General features: G+C 38.4%; 1 protein-coding gene across 2 annotated transcripts in view; it reads left to right on the top strand.

The window, feature by feature from the left end:
* Positions 1 to 2,160: 2,160 nt before the first annotated feature.
* Positions 2,161 to 18,859, top strand: part of RNF141 (ring finger protein 141) — a 36,688-nt gene continuing 19,989 nt past the window's right edge. The window contains exons 1-3 of one of the 2 annotated variants that reach the window (XM_019975127.2): positions 2,161 to 2,398; positions 11,862 to 12,053; positions 15,341 to 15,449. In XM_019975127.2, coding sequence (XP_019830686.1) covers positions 11,911 to 12,053; positions 15,341 to 15,449 — 252 coding nt within the window. In that variant the 5' untranslated portion in view covers positions 2,161 to 2,398; positions 11,862 to 11,910. Of the gene's footprint in view, positions 2,399 to 2,430; positions 2,774 to 11,861; positions 12,054 to 15,340; positions 15,450 to 18,859 lie in introns of those variants that run through there. The other variant, XM_019975128.2, reaches the window with a different exon arrangement.

Here is an 18,859-nt window from a genome sequence, read left to right on the forward strand (position 1 = left end):
ATATTCCTGTATTTAGATGTTTAATTTCTCTCACAGTATTTCCGTTTTCAATTTATATGTCTTTCACATTTTGGTCAAGTGTATCCCTAAGTTTATGTATGTGTGTGTGTGTGTTTGGCATTTTTTTGCTGCTAAAGGGTACTTTACAATTTTAAAGTCTAATTTTTCATTATTACTATAGAAACATGAACTGATTTTTATATATTGACTTGGTATCCTACGAAACTCACTTCTAGTTCTAGTAGCTTTTTTGGTAATATTCCATGGTATTTTTGTCTGAAAATACAGTGTTAAACTTTTTTCCTTCCAATGTGAATGCTTTTTTTAAAGTTTCTTTGTCTAGTTTTATTGCACTGACTAGAATCTCCTACTCTATATTTAATTGAAGGCAATTTTTCAGAGATATAGACCTAACTCCTGATCCAGATTAGGCTCAACTATAGGACCTTGTTTAATTAGATATTTAAAAATCATTATGTATGGTTCATTTTTAGGCTCTTTGCTTTTCTCACATTCAAATATTCATCAAATGTCCAGATGTTGAACAAATATTGAATGCCAGGTTTGGTACTGATTGTCAAGGAGATAATCCTCAATACACTCTCCATAAGGTATAAAAAAGGAGTACACATTGTGAATCAACTATATTTCAATTAGAAAAAATTTTAAGAGTACACAGGCCATGGACCTGGCCCTAATGACCTCTCACTATCTTATTTAGACAGTTTAAACAAGAAGCTCAGGGTTTGGTCAGCTTGGGTTTGAATCTGCTCTGCTCCTTACTAATAGATTGACCTTGGAAAGCTTGACTTTCTTAAGCCTGTTTCTTCAACTAAAATGAGAATATTAATAATACTTACACACCTCATAGGATTGCTGCAAGGATTAAATGAATTAATACCTTTAAAGTACCTAGAACAGGGCTTGTGCTCATGTGCTCAGTTATATCTGACTCTTTGCTGTGGCCCTATGGAGTGTAGTCCACCAGGCTCCTCTGTCCATGGAATTTTCCAGGCAAGAATACTGGATTGGGTTGCCATTTCCTACTCCAGGGGATCTTCCCAACTCAGGGATCAAACCTGTGTCTCTTGCATCTCCTGCATTGGCAAGCAGATTCTTTACCACTAGCACCACATGGCTTGGAACATAGTAAATGGTCAACAAATATTACCTATTGTTAGAGGGCAAGATTGGGCTTCCCAGATGGCGCTAGTGGTAAAGAACCCATCTGCCAATGCAGGTAGACTTAGGAGACGCGGGTTCGATCCTTGGGTTGGACGATACCCTGGAGGAGCGTGTGGCAACCCATTCCAGCATTCTTGCCTGGCAACAAGCTTAAGTAATTTAGCTGCTAAGCATAAAGATGATAGTGTGAGTCATACCTGGGTCTAAACCCTTGCTCCATTATTCACGGGCTGTGTAACTTGAAGCGCACTATTTAAACAAAAGCAATGCCTAAAAAGTGCCTAGTATAGTATTTGGCACACAACAGATGCTTAATAGCAATTATCCACTGGGGACGTTCTGAAAAGCCATGATCTCGCCAACATGTGTTCAAAATAATAATAGTCATTTACTAGGGCTTACTGGTTTGAACCCTGTGCTGGTTATTTCCTGTATTTCTCTTTAATACTTCTTATTCTAGCTAGGAGAGCACGATGGGCCCCCTTCACGTAAAAGAAATGAGATGGGCTTCCCTGGTGGCTCAGATGGTAAAGAATTCACCTGCAATACGGGAGACCTGGATTCCATCCCTGGGTTGGCAAGATCCCCTGGAGAAGGGAATGGCTACCCACTCCAGTATTCTTGCCTGGAGAATTCCATGGACACAGGAGCCTGGCGGGCTGCAGTCTATTGGGGTTGCAAAGAGTCGGACTCGACTGAGCGACTTTCACTTTCACTTGTGTAGCTATCACCAGTAGGAGATTAGAGGCCTTATAAGTAGTGACTTGGAATTCAACTTTTGACCAAATCAGGGATCGCAGTGCCTTTTGTCACCAGGTGGGCTCTCGCTAGGGAAGTGGGGCCAGAAGAGGCGGCAGTCGGCCAGGCCACACCCACTGCCGCCCCACGGAGCCTTAGACTTGAGGAAGCTGCCAGGCGAAGCCTCTGCTGCCGCCTCTAGCGCACGGCCCCCTCTGGCCTTCGCCGCCACCCTTCCCTCTCGGATGGCTCCCGAGGCCAAGGCCTCGCAGGTCCTCAGAAGAAGCGCAGCCAGCTAGTCGAAGCTCTGGAGAAGGTTGGGCACCGTCTCCAAGCAACGCTCTGGAGGCGGGACTTGTGCGTCACTGAAGTGCGACCGGGTAGTGGTCCGTGCAGCCGCCGCCGCCGCCGCCTGCGGGTCTGTGAGACTGAGGCGGCGCCGCGGCTCCCGGAAGCGCGATGCCTTGAACCTGGGGTGAGCTCTGCTGCGCTAGCCTGTTGCCGGTTCCCTTCCCAACTGCTCCTCAGCCCTCCTACAGGGAATAGGAACACCCGCCACGCCTCTACTGCAGGGCCGGGCTTCCGTGGGGGGTCAAGCCCCGCCCTGCCGCCGCAGTTTCTAGGCCTCGGCTTAGGGAGAGGAGCTGGCTTGGGAGGCCCTTCCATGGTCGCACTGTCTCTAACCCGGTGGTTTCCAGTGACAGGGCGTGGAAGTGGCTCGTCCCGTTTGGGGAGGGTGGTTCTGGGGGACCAGGAGAGGCTTTTTCTCCTCGAGCGCGGACCTGCTTTTGAATATTGCCGCCGGCGCAGTCAGTCGGCCAGCGGACGTAGCTGTTGGTTACGAGTGCAGGTGCGCTTGAGGAGGGGCGGTGGTGGGAGGGTGGCGGGTGTGTTGAGTTAACGCACTGGTGAGGCTGGAAACCTGTGCTCCCCCGTTGCAGTGGACACCCCATGTTAGAAACCCTTGCCTGGGTGATGGCTCAGAAATATCCAAGTCCGTCTACTTAATCCGGCCACCCCCTCTAAACTAGCTTAGGCTGCTCCCCTTCCGAAAGGCCTGAGCTCGTCAAACCAGCTACCGTGAGACCCGGCAAAGACCAGAAGTTTACTACTAATTGTAGTAATCATCCCTGGAAGGGAAACTTTCTGTGTCGCTTTGGAATGATTTCTTTGTTATTTTTATCGTGTTACCGTGCTAGAATGTGGGCTTACTGTTATTGTTAATATTTTATCCCCAGCCCCTTTCAGTGTACGTCTCTGTATTCTGACCCTGGCCTGTTTTCACGGTGCCGAATGATTCAGTTCTTGTCTCTGGCGTATTTATAAAACGGCCGTGACACTTCCTATGGTTTATCATTCTTAGATCTTCTATATGGAGTGATTCTTTTGCATCTTCCCTCGCCCATTCTTCTTGCTAAAACATGACCTCCATCCTTTCCGAATTTCATCTGGAACGTGAGGGGCCCCGGACCAACAATCCTGAATTAGCCTCCTCTGTGTTGGAAAGCATCTCCCCTCTAAGAAGCGATGCTTTCTGAATTCAGAACACAAAAAATAGTATGAATATTTCTCCTTTCCTCTGATGCTGCCTGGCTGCAGCTTCTAAATATTTTCGTCAGAATATGATTGTATGTTTCCAAAATATGTTCTTTGTCATTTGGTTTAAGTGCATTTTATATTTGGTGTGTGTTACCACCTGTGCCTTCTTAGTTCGTATTGAAACACTTGCCACACTTCCTTTCTCTTTCTCTTCTCCAAAAGGCAGAGAAGGTCCAAAGTCTAGTTAGTGCATTTTTCCAGATATGAAATGTACTAGTAAACACCCTAGTGATACCAGAAATCCACGCTTTCAGTCTCCAAGTACTATCCTTTTGTAGTTTTTCTTTGTATAAAATTTTTGTCTGATTAAGATCTTTGAGTCTGTAACAGGCATTCCAGACTCTATAGTGTCTCTGACCAGTCTCTTTGTTTCAGTATGGTCTTTTATAACTGCTCTTAATTTCTTGTCTTGCAGGACAGCTGATAATCTGTTTATGATCTAGAGTTTGAGTATAATGAGTAATAAATAGTATCTTTAGGAACCTTAGTTTTTAGTGCTTTTAGCATCACTGATGCTAAATAACAGTGAAAATAGTTTCAACTATAAATCTCTCTTTTTTAAGTAAAGAAATTGGTACAAAATTTCACGGAGAAGAGGTTTCAGAGACGTTTTCTAAATACTTCAGTATTTGTGAACTAGTCATCTTGTTACACGTCTAGGCTTTTCATCTTTGTTTAATCCTTTTATGAATGGATATGGTTTAAATTTTCATGAAGGTTTTTTTTTTTTTCCAGTTACCCATGATGTGATTTTTGTATCTTTATAAAGAATATTTGAACTACAAAAGTTCATTTTGTTAGAAAAAGAAGTGATCAAGTGTATGAGTTACCACCCACTAGGGAATGTGGCATTTTTGGAATCCTTGATATTATGAGTTTCAAAATAACAGTTATTCTTTATTTAGAAAATCCTTCAAATGTTTTTTGAAAGCACACTGTTATCCTGCTTGAAAGGACTAAATTATAGGGGTACAATAATATGAGAGCGGTCAGTTCTTTAAGTCTTGACGAGAGATTTATCTTTTGCTAAATTGTATGCCAGTGGTTCACAAATTTAGTTCCTGTTCAATACTGCTGTTTCATGATCCACAGGAAGTATTTTGCTCATACCAAATAATGAATACTTCTCAATTCACCTAAACATTAACAATAAATTTTATATTTTTTCTTCCCTGTGTTTTTTTAATGTCAGCTTCTCTCCCAACTAGTAGATGACTGAACAAGTTAACAAAAGTCAAAAAAATACTAAGTGAATAATAAAAAACCCCAAACTGTCAACAGTATTTTCTGTATCCATTGGTAAACATTTATTGTGTGCTTATGTATCTGCCAGAAAAGAGAACACAGCTGCTACCCTCAAGAAGCTCACAGAGGGGGATGGTCAAGTGACCTAACTGATGATGTGTGCTGTGATAGAAGAATGTGCCGAGTCACCAAAGAGGGACATTGAAAAATCTGTGGGGGGTGACGAGAGGGTGGCCTCAGCAGATTGTTTTGTGAACATGCATGCACCCTTGATTGTGATTTTATTGCATCTAGATTGCAGAGCCATATTTTTATTCTCAGATGGACTCAGATATTTGTCATTTTATGGTATTCAAAATGAACTGTGAATCGGGGGCCTTCTCCACTGAAGCAGGTTGAGAGGCACTGTTCCATGCTCTTTCCGTAGTCTCTAGATAGTTTTCCCTTTTAATCTGAGGAGTTAATAGTCAGGTTTCCTGATACCAAGTACAATTACAAGATGAGTTAATATGCTGCTTCACATTTTAAATTTTCTTCAAAGTTAGGACACCAATTTCAAAACAGTACAGAAACAAAATGGACCATTTTCTTTTGGGGGGGGATATTTTATAGTTATAAAATATTGGCTGTATTCCCTGTGTTGTACAGTATATCCTTGTAGCTTATCTATTTTATACACAATAGTTTGTATATTTAATCCTGTATCCCTATCTTGCCCCTCCCTCTTTCCCTCTCCCCACTGGTAACCACCAGTTTGTTGTCTATGAGTCTGTTTCTTTTATAGTCACTAGTTTTATTTTCTAGTTCTACATATACATGGTAACATACAGTATTTGTCTTTCTCTGACTAATTTCACTAAGCATAACACCCTCCAAGTCTATTCATGTTGCTGCAAATGGCAAGGTTTCATTCCTTTTCATGGCTGAGTAGTGTTCCATTGTATATCTACATACCACTTCTTTACTCATTCATCTGCTGATGGACACTTAAGTTGCTTTCATATCTTGGCAGTTGTAAATAATGCTGCTGTGAGCATAGAGGGTGTATGTACCTTTCCAAATTAGCATTTTCTTTTTTAGGGGGATATATACCCAGGAGTCAGAGAAGGCAATGGCACCCCGCTCCAGTACTCTTGCCTGGAAAATTCCATGGATGGAGGAGCCTGGTAGGCTGCAGTCCGTGGGGTCACTAAGAGTCAGACACGACTGAGTGACTTCAGTTTCACTTTTCACTTTCATGCATTGGAGAAGGAAATGGCAACCCACTCCAGTGTTCTTGCCTGGAGAATCCCAGGGACGGGGGAGCCTAGTGGGCTGCCGTCTGTGGGGTCGCACAGAGTCGGACACGACTGAAGTGACTTGCAGCAGCAGCAGCAGCAGCATACCCAGGAGTATAATTGCTGGATCATATGGTAGTTCTTTTTTTTTTTTTTTTGCTAAATATATTAGCAAACGTTTATTAATCAAGGTCATATGTCTATGATTTATATATATATGCATGTATTTGTATGGAATAATTTTAATGAATTAAACTTTTATGAGTAAATATATGTGATTGCTAATGTGCCAAGAAGGAAATGGCAACCCGCTCCAGTGTTCTTGCCTGGAGAATCCCAGGGACAGAGGAGCCTGGTAGGCTGCTGTCTATGGGGTCGCACAGGGTCGGACATGACTGAAGCGATTTAGCAGCAGCAGCAGCTAATGTGTCATATCAGAATTTTCTAAATGAAATCATAAAATTTGTTGAGTAAATGTTAATTTGTTTCAAAGTGTTTTTTTTTAAACTTCATAGTTTTTTATTTTGTATTGGGGTATAGCTGATTAACAATGTTGTGGTAGTTTACAGTGAAGGGACTCAGCCATAAATACACATGTATTTTTAGTTTCTTTTATCAGTGCTTTATAGTTCTGAGAGCATATAAGTTTTTCAGCTCCTTGGTCAGGTTTAAGGTTTTTGTTTTTGGAGGGAGTAGGGCTGCAATTTTAAAACATATTTCTGTGTGCTAATCTTATATCCTACTACCTTGCTAAATTTGTTTATCAGAACTAGTGGTTTTTGTGTGGAATCTTCAGGGTTTTCTATATATAATATAATGAAATCTGCATATAATGACAATTTAACCTCTTTAATTTTACTTTCAAATTTATTTTTAATTGAAAGATAATTGCTTTACACTTTTGTGTTGGCTTCTTCCATGCATCTTCATTAATCAACCATAGGTATACATATGTCCCCTCCCTCTGGAACCTCCCTCCCACAATTCTACCTCTTAGAAGGCACCATTTTCTAATTCATTAAACAAGCAACCAGATCTCTTTATTATTTGTTTGGTGGGCATATTGATTAAATTATCATTAATGTTGTACATGAAATCTTAAGACCATATATTTCAAAAGTTTAATTTTTTTATTTGTTAAGAATTGTAGGTATAATGTAAAGTTTTCAGTCTGGTTGAGTAGAATATTTTATTGCATTTTTATTAAATCAATATAGGAATGCTAGAGAGAATTTAAGTTTTCACTTTGAGAGTGAAATACTAGGTTAGAGAACATCTTCTCCACTTCTCATTCAAGCAAGAATTTTCTCTAAAACACTAATTAGATGAACTTATTTTTGCTTAAGCACATCCACCTTTCCAATGAAAGCAGGCACACATGCTTTTAACCCTTCTAGATGATTGCCCTTAACCCTTCCAGATGATTGTGGATGATAGAAAATTCTTATAGTGACCTGAAATCAGCCTAATTTATACTGGCCATTCTGGTGTGTGTAACTAAAATAAATGTTACTTACTCTTCCATATGAAAGCTCTTCAAGAGTTTAAACAAACCTGTCATGTTGTTACTGAACCATGATTATCTGAAATAAATTGCTTTATTTCCTTCTCTAGATCTGTAACATGTTGTGTGCTTTCCCATATATGTTCAAATGATTGTGCTCTTTAAATGTGTGGCTGCTGGGAGGACTTCCCTGGTGGTCCAGTGGCTAAGACTCTGTTGCCAGTGCAGGGGGCTTGGGTTCAATCGCTGTTTTGGGGAACTAGATCCCACATGCCACAGCTGAGAGTCTTCAGGCCGCAACTAAAGATCCCACATGCCACAGTGAAAATCAAAGATCCTGAGTGCTGCAGCTGAGATCCGATGCAGTCAAGTTAATTGATTAATTAGTTAAAACAGTAAGTGTGACTGCTTCAGTTCAGTTCAGTTCAGTTCAGCCGCTCAGTTTTGTCCGACTCTTTGCGACCCCATGACACCATGACACCAGGCCTCCCTGTCCAAATTTCAGTGTGTTGGAACCATTACAGAGTATAGTGGAATTTTAGGCCCTTGCTCTGGACATCTGCTTCTAGCAAGAATTTAGGATTATTTTAGCATCTTTCTTATCCGTATTTGACTAGAACCTTCAGACCATTTATATTTTAATTACCTTTAAGCATATGTTACCTATGTGCATTTTAAAACATATTTAGGTTAGATCCTGAACAAGTTAGTCATATTTGATGTAATTTATTCAGTTTCAGAAAATAAGTATCCACTTTCAGTCTTGATCCTGGTATTCTGTGGATATTATTCATTCCTGTTTTAGTCATCTGAGGATTGAGCAGGCCTGGAGTCTTGTCTTTGTCATCAACAAAACTGGTAAACATCCCATCTCTTGGTGGCAGTCTCCCTGTCCTCTGTCTAGGTTTTAGTCACACTTGAGTTTTTTTTTTAATTACCTCAAAGTTACCATACTCCTCCCTGTGTTAGGCACTTTCTGTAGCCTCTGCCTGGACTGTCCTCCCCTTGCCAAGCTGACTGATGGCAGATCAAATGTTTGCCCAAGGACTTCTCTGACAAGGCTAGGTCAAGTCCCCGTTTTATAGGCTTTAGGCTTTCAATACCCTATACTTGTTTGGCTTAGCACTTTGGTGAAAGTGAAAGTTGCTCAGTCTGTCCGACTCTTGGCGACCCCATGAACTATACAGTCCGTGAAATTCTCCGGGCCAGAATACTGGAGTGGCGATTCCCTTCTCCAGGGGATCTTCCCAACCCAGAGATCAAACCAGGTCTCCCACATTGTAGGCAGATTCTTTACCAGCTGAACCACAAGAGAAGCCCAAGAATACTGGAGTGGGTAGCCTACGCCTTCTCCAGGGGATCTTCCTGACCCAGAAATCGAACCAGGGTCTCCTGCATTGTAGGCAGATTCTTTACCAACTGAGCCAGGAGGGAAGCCCTATCATTTTGTAGTTATGTATTCATTATGCAATTGCTGTCTCTTCCCCATTGTATCTGATGCTCCATGACGGCAAGAACCACATTTCTTGCACTGACTTTTGAAACCCCAGAACATGGCACAGTGCAGGGGGTATGGTGCTTATTGAATTTAATTTTTCAAAGGCTGTGTAACAGTGGCTCCCTAGCACTGGTGTACGACCTTTGGCTCCTGATGATGTTTTCACACGTTTGGATTAGAACAAGAAAAATAAGGACAGTAGTGTTAGTGTATGTCAGTGTAAAATTACTGCCTTCTTGGGAAGGGCTTTTATTCTAGTATTATTAATATATCCTTCTAGTTCTTAGGTTGTAAGTTCTTAAGTTTTTTGTTACAGTTTAGGGATTTTTTTTTTGTTTATTGTTGGACACTGTCGAAACAAATGTGCAGCACCATGGGGCTTTGAGACTTGACTAGTCTATGAAATCCAGGAGTCACTAATGTTGAATACTCTTGAGATCTCCTCTAGGCCAAAATCTTTGTTTCTGTTTGAATACAGTTGTTATGAATGCACTTGGCTATATTTAAAATATGTAATTTTGCCTTCAGAGATTTTTTTTTTAGTGCCTTGGATCTTCCTCAACAACTTCCTTTCATTTATCTCTGTAATACATACTTATCATTGCCAAGTAGGCTCAGATTCAAAACAGTAATTGTCGAGTTTATCTTTTTAGAACAGTTGTACTTTTCCTATATTTAAAGTGACTAAAAGAATAAGCCTCAAATATAATAGATTTGGATACCTAAAGATAAAATTTGCATATTTATGGTTACTGAGAACCCTTACTGTAAATGATTTTATGTTTTAAAGTTAGATAATATTTTAGTTTTAACTTTTTTAATTAAATGTTAAAGCAGATTTCCTGACAAAACTTTTGCTATAAATTGTTACTATTTTACCTGCTTTATATGCTATGAGTATTAATTCAGGTGAGGTAAAATGATACTCTTTGATGGGTAAGTAAAATGGAATTTCTTGGAGGAGGGGGAACTAGATTTTTTTTTATTCTAATGCTTTTTTCTCTTTCCAACTTTATTTTTTTAAAAACTCTTATTTGCTTTGTGACTTTGTTACTTTAACCTCTCTGTGCTTTTTCCTTAACTATCTTGTTTCTTCATCTGTAAAATGGTTATTACAAAGATTTAAATGACTAAATTTATGAATACATGTAAAGTGCCTAGAAGATTGTAACACAAGAGAAGTGGTCAACAAATATTAGTTGATTTTCCTGTTATTAGTAGTGGTATATATATTGAATCGGATTTCTTTATTCAGTTATATAACATATCAGTGTAGATAAATACTAAAAGTTTATCTTTGTGTTTTACCCAAAGGAAAGAAAACTATCTAGAATAAACATATCCAACTCTTCTCTAGCCATGATACATAGAATCTTTAAAGATTTAAATGATGACTAAATAAATTTTTGTGATCAAATTTTAAGCCAATTCAGTAACTTATTGATCTCCATTGATAGTAGGTTATTAGTGATCTAGCCTTTTAACTAAAATATCACCTTTATATTTAGAAAACAAGTTACATAAATTCTAAGTTTAAAATACCTAGAGGAGTTAAAAAGCAAAAGCACTATCTTTTTTTTCCTAAGCAGAAAATGTAAGAGAGTTCAGTTAGCTGAAAAATCTGTTAAATTTACATATATTTTACAATTAGAATTAACTTGCACATTTATAAATATAGTAATTCTACAATAAAAATTTTAGCTGATCTATTATATCATGATTATACATCATAGAATATTATAGTGTTTAAGAATATAACCTTGGAAGGAAAGTTATGACCAACCTAGACAGCATATTAAAAAGCAGAGACGTTACTTTGCCAACAAAGGTTTGTCTAGTCAAGGCTATGGTTTTTCCAGTAGTCATATATGGATGTGAGAGTTGGACTGTGAAGAAGGCTGAGCGCCAAAGAATTGATGCTTTTGAACTGTGGTGTTGGAGAACTTTTGAGAGTCCCTTGGACTGCAAGGAGATCCAGTCAGTCCATCCTAAAAGAGATCAGTCCTGATCCTGAAACTGAAACTCCAATACTTTGGCCACGTGATGCAAAAAACTGACTCATTTGAAAAGACCCTGGTGCTGGGAAAAATTGAAGGTGGGAGGAGAAGGGGATGACAGAGGATGAGATGGTTGGATGGCATCACCGACTCAATGGACGTGAGTTTGGGTAAACTCTCGGAGTTGGTGATGGACAAGGAGGCCTGGCGTGCCTCAGTCCATGGGGTCACAGAGTCGGACACGACTGAGCAACTAAACTGAACTGAACTGAACTGAAGAATATAAGCACAAGAGTCTAAAACACATGAGTTTAAAGTTCACTTCAACCATTTACCAACTGTTTAACTTTAGATAAGTCACTCAATTCTATTTCCTCATCTGTCAACTAGGGCTATAATAATGCCCACTTCTTAGGGTTATTGGAAAAAATAGATGAGATAGTATAAGAAAGCCCTTAGTTTGAAGCCTGAGATGTGGTGAGCAGTCAGGAAATGTTTTTAGGAAAATTATATGAGGTAAATAAGCTTCCCATTAAATACAGTCAATTAAATGCCTGTGTGTGTGTAATGGTTGCCAAGTAGGCAAAATTATAGAAATGCACCCTCCCAATAAGATAAATGAATCCTGTTTTCTTATTTATATGATCTTTAGAAAAATAAAACTGTAAATCTTTATAGTTGTTTAAATTCCACCTTAGGTTCATGCAAGTTTATTGAGATCTCACTTAAAAGTATTCTTGTTTTTATTTTCTTGAAGGGATGGGTATATTGCCATTTTTATATTGCACATAAAAGTAACTTTTATGTATATTTGACAGAAACTATGTGAAGCAACACTCTTTGGATTTCATAAGACATCATCTCATCATGGGACAGCAAATTTCGGATCAGACACAGTTGGTTCTTAACAAGTTACCAGAAAAAGTAGCAAAACATGTCATGTTGGTTCGAGAAAGTGGCTCCTTAACTTATGAAGAATTTCTTGGAAGAGTAGCAGAACTTAATGATGTGTAAGACTTGCTCTTTTTCATTTTATTTTTTCTCCCTAACATATGCTCCAATGTTGTGACTGTCTGGGAAATAACCAGAAGTGTTGATTGGTAAGACAGTGTTTTCAGCAGCAGTGGGTAGCAAGTATTTATTGAATACCTTAAGACTTTCTATGTGACTATTTCAAAATATGTCATATTTTGAAATGGACTAAACGAATGGAAAGAACTTAAAATTGAATTTTGATCGTAGGCATATAAATTGACCTTTGTTTGAAAGCACTGAAGAAGGTGCATAACATAAGAGAATATACCAATTAGTCACCTAGAGAAAGGCACCTCGGATAGTCAAAGGGCACTTCAGGTTTCTGACAATCAACCAGTTCATCTAGATAATAAATCTGTGTTTGTCCACTGAACCATTCTGCCAGATACACGCCTATATGGTAGTAATTCGTTTTTCATCACTGAAGAATAAGATGTTTTGTTTATAAATATTTTCTAATTAGCTATCATCTTTAAATCTCTGGTCATCTTTTAATCTTTGATGGACTTCCCTGTTAGCTCAGTTGGTAAAAGAATCCACCTGCATGCAGGAGACCCTGGTTCAATTCCTGGGTCGGGAAGATCCCCTGGAGAAGGGATAGGCTACCCACTCCAGTTTTCTTGGGGCTTCCCTTGTGGCTCAGCTGGTAAAGAATCTGCCTGCAATGCGGGAGACCTGGGTTCAATCGCTGGGTTGGGAAGATCCCCTGGAGAAAGGTAAGGCTACCCACTCCAGTATTCTGGCCTAGAGAATTCCATGAACTGTATATTCCATGGGGTCACAAAGAGTTGGACACAACTGAACAACTTTCACTTTCTTTAAATCTCTACTTAATTCTTGAATTGATTTCTAAGATGGAATATAAACTTCTCTGCCTCCTTAAAGAGCACACCTAATAGAACTTAGCCTTCTCTTTGTGAATTATTCTTTATTAAATCAATTTTTATAGTGATCTGTATGCTGCTGCTGCTGCTAAGTCACTTCAGTCATGTCCAACCCTCAGTGACCCCATGGACCGCAGCCTTCCAGGCTCCTCCGTCCATGGGATTTTCCACGCAAGAGTACTGGAGTGGGGTGCAGTGATCTGTATAGAAGATATTAAAATACACAGGGCTCTTTGTCCCTGAAAGACCCCAGATTGTTATACTTTTAAAATACTCCATTTTTTGTGTGTATTCTCCCTAGTGACAGGAGAGCAGATGTCACTTCTATTAAGTCTTCCTCTAGCAGCACTTATATCTGACTCTTTATATATGTATCTTCTATCTCCCTGAGGGTATAGTTATAACTTATTGGCATTGCCTTTTAAACCTTTTAAAGGTTCTCTCTTTAGTCTATTCAACTTAGCTAACATTCGCTGAACACAGAGTATGTGCAGGGCACTCTGCTGACAGATGTTTTAACTGAGGCCTAAAGTAATTACTGATTTCCCTAAATCAACCAGCTTTCCCTAAATCTAAAGTTCTTCCCGCTATCCCACATTACCTCTCCTTAAACCTGGAAAAGGCCAAACAAAATCATCTAGCTGTTTGGGACCATTTAGTATATATCAATTTATATTATAGTCACCATTGACAGTTCAGGGTAAAATACATGAATGTACTCCTTAAGTTTTGTTACAGCTATATCTTTTATGGACATGACTGGAGCATCCTGTCATCAGCCAGTCATGAAGAATAAAGCATTCTTAACTCTTAAAAGTTATATTAGAAGAGCATTTCTTTTAAAAACATTGGATTTCACTCATTAAAAACAAGCCAAAAAAAAAGAACCCTGTATGGATATAGGGATGGATCCTGTATGTAAATGCATAGAAGATGAACTGGAAGGATACACATTGGGTCTCTGGGGAGCTGATGGAGATGTGGGCAGATAAGGGGGATTTTACACTGTATTTGTTTATTGTCTGATCTTTTATAATAAAAATGTAGTCATGGTTTTTAAAACTCCAGCATTTTATTTTGTTCTTTTTGTTGTTGTTCTTTTTTTTTAAGATCATACAAATGGTAGCATTTGAGGCATTACTTTTGAGAACACATTCCTAGAAAATAAAATTGGATTGTGAATTTAATAGTATCATAAAAGTGAAATACTTTTTTGTAAAGTTTATTGTTTCAACTTTCTAACCAGTAATCAATGACATTTGCCATCCCTTAAAGTCTTAGAACTTATGTACAAAAAAATCTAGTCTGTCCTTTGAAATTTTGTTTTTTGGTTTAAAGACACTGGATAAAGTGTGTCCCATGAAAGCATCCACAAGCTAAGCTTACTGTGTAATACAGAGACGGTGGTATAGTGTGTCTCCCTTTTATTTATTTAGCACAGAATGTTTCTGACTATATTTGCTTCTTAAAACCAATTCCCTTGGACCAGAGTTGGACATTTCACAAATGCAGTGCTGTCTGAGAGTTATATAGTTAAGCTTACATAAAAGAAGCATGACTTGATAGCTAGAAAATGGAACTGACAACCGGCAGTACTAGTTTAACTGGCTGATTTTGTTACCTAGGGCTAGTTGCTTAATTTTCAATGGCCTCAATTTATCTAGCTGAAAGTTACTTACTTCTGAATGTGATATCCCCACTGGTGTTCAGAGAGAAATGTGAGTAATTATTTAAAAAGTAAAAAAGGAGCTGCAATACTTAATTATGTCTTTGAACTGATTTAAATTGACATATGCACAATATTGAGTTATCCTAAAAAGTGTTATATTCTTATGTTAGTATTCTCTTTCTTTGTAAATTAGAATGACTCTGCTAGGGGAAGAGAGTGAAGTTCTATGTCTCAAAATCATTTGCTTTATCCAGTTTAGAATTATCTCTAAAAATATGTGTTGTTCCTCAACCAAGAGCAAGATTTTTTCACATTTTATATATATCTGAGGTGGTAGTCAAAACTGGGATAAATGAAACCAGCTAAATTTTTTCTTGAAGTACCTGATTCTTTGTACACATTTTTTCCTAAATGTTTTTATTAGAAATTTAAAGACCATTGAGATACAGATCTGAAAAAAAATAGATTTATAAACATCATTCCACTATGCTGTCCACTTTGGAAATTAAATTGTATGTGTATAGTCAAAACATTTTCTATCCCTGTATTTTAAGAATCTAACTATTAGAATCACCGTTACTGTTACTTGCCTTTCTGTGTTTTCTTCACATTTCCTCCTCTGCCTTAAACTTTCTTGAATCTGGGCTCACGGCTCCATTATTTTATATGACTTTTCATAAAATTAATGAATGTGTTTGCCTCTTTTCAGAACTGCTAAAGTGGCTTCTGGCCAGGAAAAACATCTTCTCTTTGAGGTACAACCTGGGTCTGATTCCTCTGCCTTTTGGAAAGTGGTTGTACGAGTGGTCTGTACCAAGGTAAGAGTGATAGAAACTTCCAGCTCTGAGCTTAAACTGTTTTGGTGGTTAGAACCGTATTTATTAGTATACTATAATATAGCAGAAATAAATATTTATAATTTGGTTTTTATTAATATTTATTTGTAAAACTATGTAAAATGATTTTGATGGCTCTTCCAGGTTAACTAAATTTCACTGGTTATATAATTGCCATATGTCAGAAATTTTTATACCGAAGGAAGGCAGTAAGTAGTAAACTCTGATCTTTATCGTGTACCTCTCTTTTTGGATTTTAACTGACTGTGGAATCCTAAAGTGACACCCTACATAGCTCTAAAATGACTTCTTAAAAATTAAAGTATCTTATGAGATCATTTATTTTAAAAAACATTAGGTTTTATTTGTTAAATGATAATTTATAAAATCCATTAGAAAGAGTTGGTTTTTTGGTTTGGTTGGGGGGGTTAAAAGTAATTTTTAGTTTTACAATGGATTGTGGGTTTGGGTGGTTTTTTTTTTAAGTTATTTTTAGTTAATTAAGGGATTTTCACCATCAATTAAGAGACACACTGTGTCTCTTAACTCATCTTTAAATTTAAGATAAATGAGTATATCAACTGTGTGAAAAACTGTGATGGCAGCAGTCATAGAGTATCAGGAAGCCTTATCCACTAATGGGTAGATTAGAATAGGTGGTTCTTAACCTTTTTGAGGCCAGTGAACTTTTGGTGAAGATGAAGGAACGAATATTATTAAGCTTCCTCCTATCCCAGCTGCTGCTCTAAAATACAATAAAATCATCCATATTCCTAGAAACAATAAGTTGGGCAATCATGAATGTCCTTAATTCAACTCCTGATCAATCTATAAAGAATTCCTATAGAAAGAATCTCCTATAAAGGAGATTTTTTTTCTTTTGTATCGTGGATCCTGGATGTTACCCAAATAATATGCCACATTTCCCCAATAGGTTTATTGCCTCTACTAAGCTGTAAGTGTAGTAGGATTGATTCTGTTTAGTTGATCAAATTTGAAGGTCTAATCTATTTAAGTAATAAAAGAACTTTTAAGAGGATTAGATTAGCAAAGACCAAGATCTTAATTCCACACTTGACTGAAATTGAATGGCACCTGTTCAAGTTTACAGTTGGTTTAGAGAAAATACACAGTATCATTAATACCATTCAACTGGGTCTATCCACACTGAACATTTGCTTATTGATTTCTTTTAAGTCCAGATTTTAAAAAGGACTATAATAGCTGCGCTGAGTCAGACAGACTGAGCGACTTCACTTTCACTTTTCACTTTCATGCATTGGAGAAGGAAATGGCAACCCACTCCGGTGTTCTTGCCTGGAAAATCCCAGGGAAGGGGGAGCCTGGTGGACTGCCATCTATGGGGTCGCACAGAGTCTGACACGACTGAAGTGACTTAGCAATAGCAATAGCAATAATAGCTGCCAGAGAACCATCATTCAAAAATTTTTTACATTATTCATCATAAGTAGATAATATGATACTAGTTTGGGTAGCAGTGTAACTTTATATAGTATATAATATGTTACAAATTGTTGAGGAATTTTAAACAGAAAAGTGATCTGATGAGAACTGTTGCTTTAGAAAGGTTATTCTCATGGCATCATCACAAATTAGAATTAGGAGGGAAGTCTGAAGTTGCAGGTACTAATCACAGAATCTAAAGTAATCTAGGTGAGAAGAAAGAGAATACATGCTGAAAGAATGTATTATTTCTGCACCTTTAGAAATAACAGAATGCATGCTGAAAGAACTTGATCCACAGTCACATTTTATTGTTTATAGTTTGACTCCTGGGCTCAAAAATTATATACCAACCACATATTTTTCCATTTTGTGTTTGTTTTGGGGGTTATATTAAATTCATTAGGGGTTTTTTTACAGTGCTGTAAATATGCATACTCCCCAAAAGAACTTTGGGAATCTGCAACCTTTGACTTTACAAAGAAATACGGTAAAGAAGAAATGAAGAACTGGGCTTAAAACATGTAAAGTCTATTCAAATTAAGTATCTCCCATATTCCCATTGTCTGTGAATTTACACTGCACATAATCTTTCAGGACTATTTGAAAGTCTACTTCAGAGGATACATGGGTAAATTTATAAAAACTAGTGACAAAGGTCATTTCTGAAAAAATATACATTCTTTTTCCTTTTCTTGCTCTCTCTTCCACAGTAACCATCCAGCTGATCTTTTTGGTTTTACCTCTACTATGTTTTACTTGAGTTTATTTGTAAGAAAGAGTTCACGCTCTCCAGGAGACTGTAACTAATACTTAGGCCCCTCTTTCTTCTCATCTAGATTACTTTAGATTCTGTGATTAGTCTCTGCACCTTCAGACTCCTCTCCTAATTCTAATTTGTGATGCTATGAGAATAGCCTTTCTAAAGCAGAACTCTCATCAGATCACTTTTCTGTTTAAAGTTCCTCAACAATTCCTCCTGGACTTCAAAATAGTCCCAACTCAGGCTTCCCTGGTGATCCAGTGGTTAAGAATCTGCCTGCCAAAGCAGGGGACACAGGTTTGCTCCCTGATTCCAGAAGATCCCACATGCCTCGGAGCAACTAAGCCTGTGCACCACAACTTGTGAGCCAGCGCTCTGGAGCCCTACAGCTGCAACTACTGAGCCCTTGCACCACAACTGCTGAAGCCCGTGTGCCCTAGAGCTGGTGCTCTGCGACAAGAGAAGCCGCCGCAGAGAGAAGCCTGTGCACCACAGCAAACAGCAGCCCCCACTCGCTGCAACTAGAGAAAGCTTGTGCACAGCAGTGAAGACCCAGCGATTTAAATAAATGTTAAAAAAAATAATCCCAACTCATTCACCTGGCATTTGAGGCCTTCTGCAGTATGGCTCCAAACTGTCTATTCTGTTTTATCATTATCCCCTTTTGAAGTCTACAGTCTCACCGGGTTTAACTAATTTAAGGCTGTAAAGTGAAAGTGAAGTCGCTCAGTCACGTCCGACTCTTTTCGACCCCGTGGACAGTAGCCTGCACCAGACTCCTCCATCCACGGGATTTTCTAGGCAAGAGTACTGGAGTGGGTTGCCATTTCCTTCTCCAGGGAATCTTCCCGACCCAGGGATTGAACCCAGGTCTCCTGCATTGTAGACAGACGCTTTACTGTCTGAACCACCAGGGAAGTCCTTAAGGCTGTACAGCTGTAACTTTTCCATCTCAATGCCTCTGCTCATTGAGTTCCCTCATATAGAATGTTCATTCCTCTGTCATTTAAATTGCCATCAGCTACAAATCACAGAAAACCCCTCTTCCACCAGTTTAAACAAAAAAAAATAATGTTTAAATGGAATATTTTGTGGAAATAATATTAGAAAATTAATGAGCTAATTAAAATTATGGTCTAAGGTGGCTGTTTAGAAGCTTCATGAA

This window comes from Bos indicus, chromosome 15, assembly GCF_029378745.1.
Source record: "Bos indicus isolate NIAB-ARS_2022 breed Sahiwal x Tharparkar chromosome 15, NIAB-ARS_B.indTharparkar_mat_pri_1.0, whole genome shotgun sequence".
NCBI lineage: Eukaryota > Metazoa > Chordata > Mammalia > Artiodactyla > Bovidae > Bos > Bos indicus.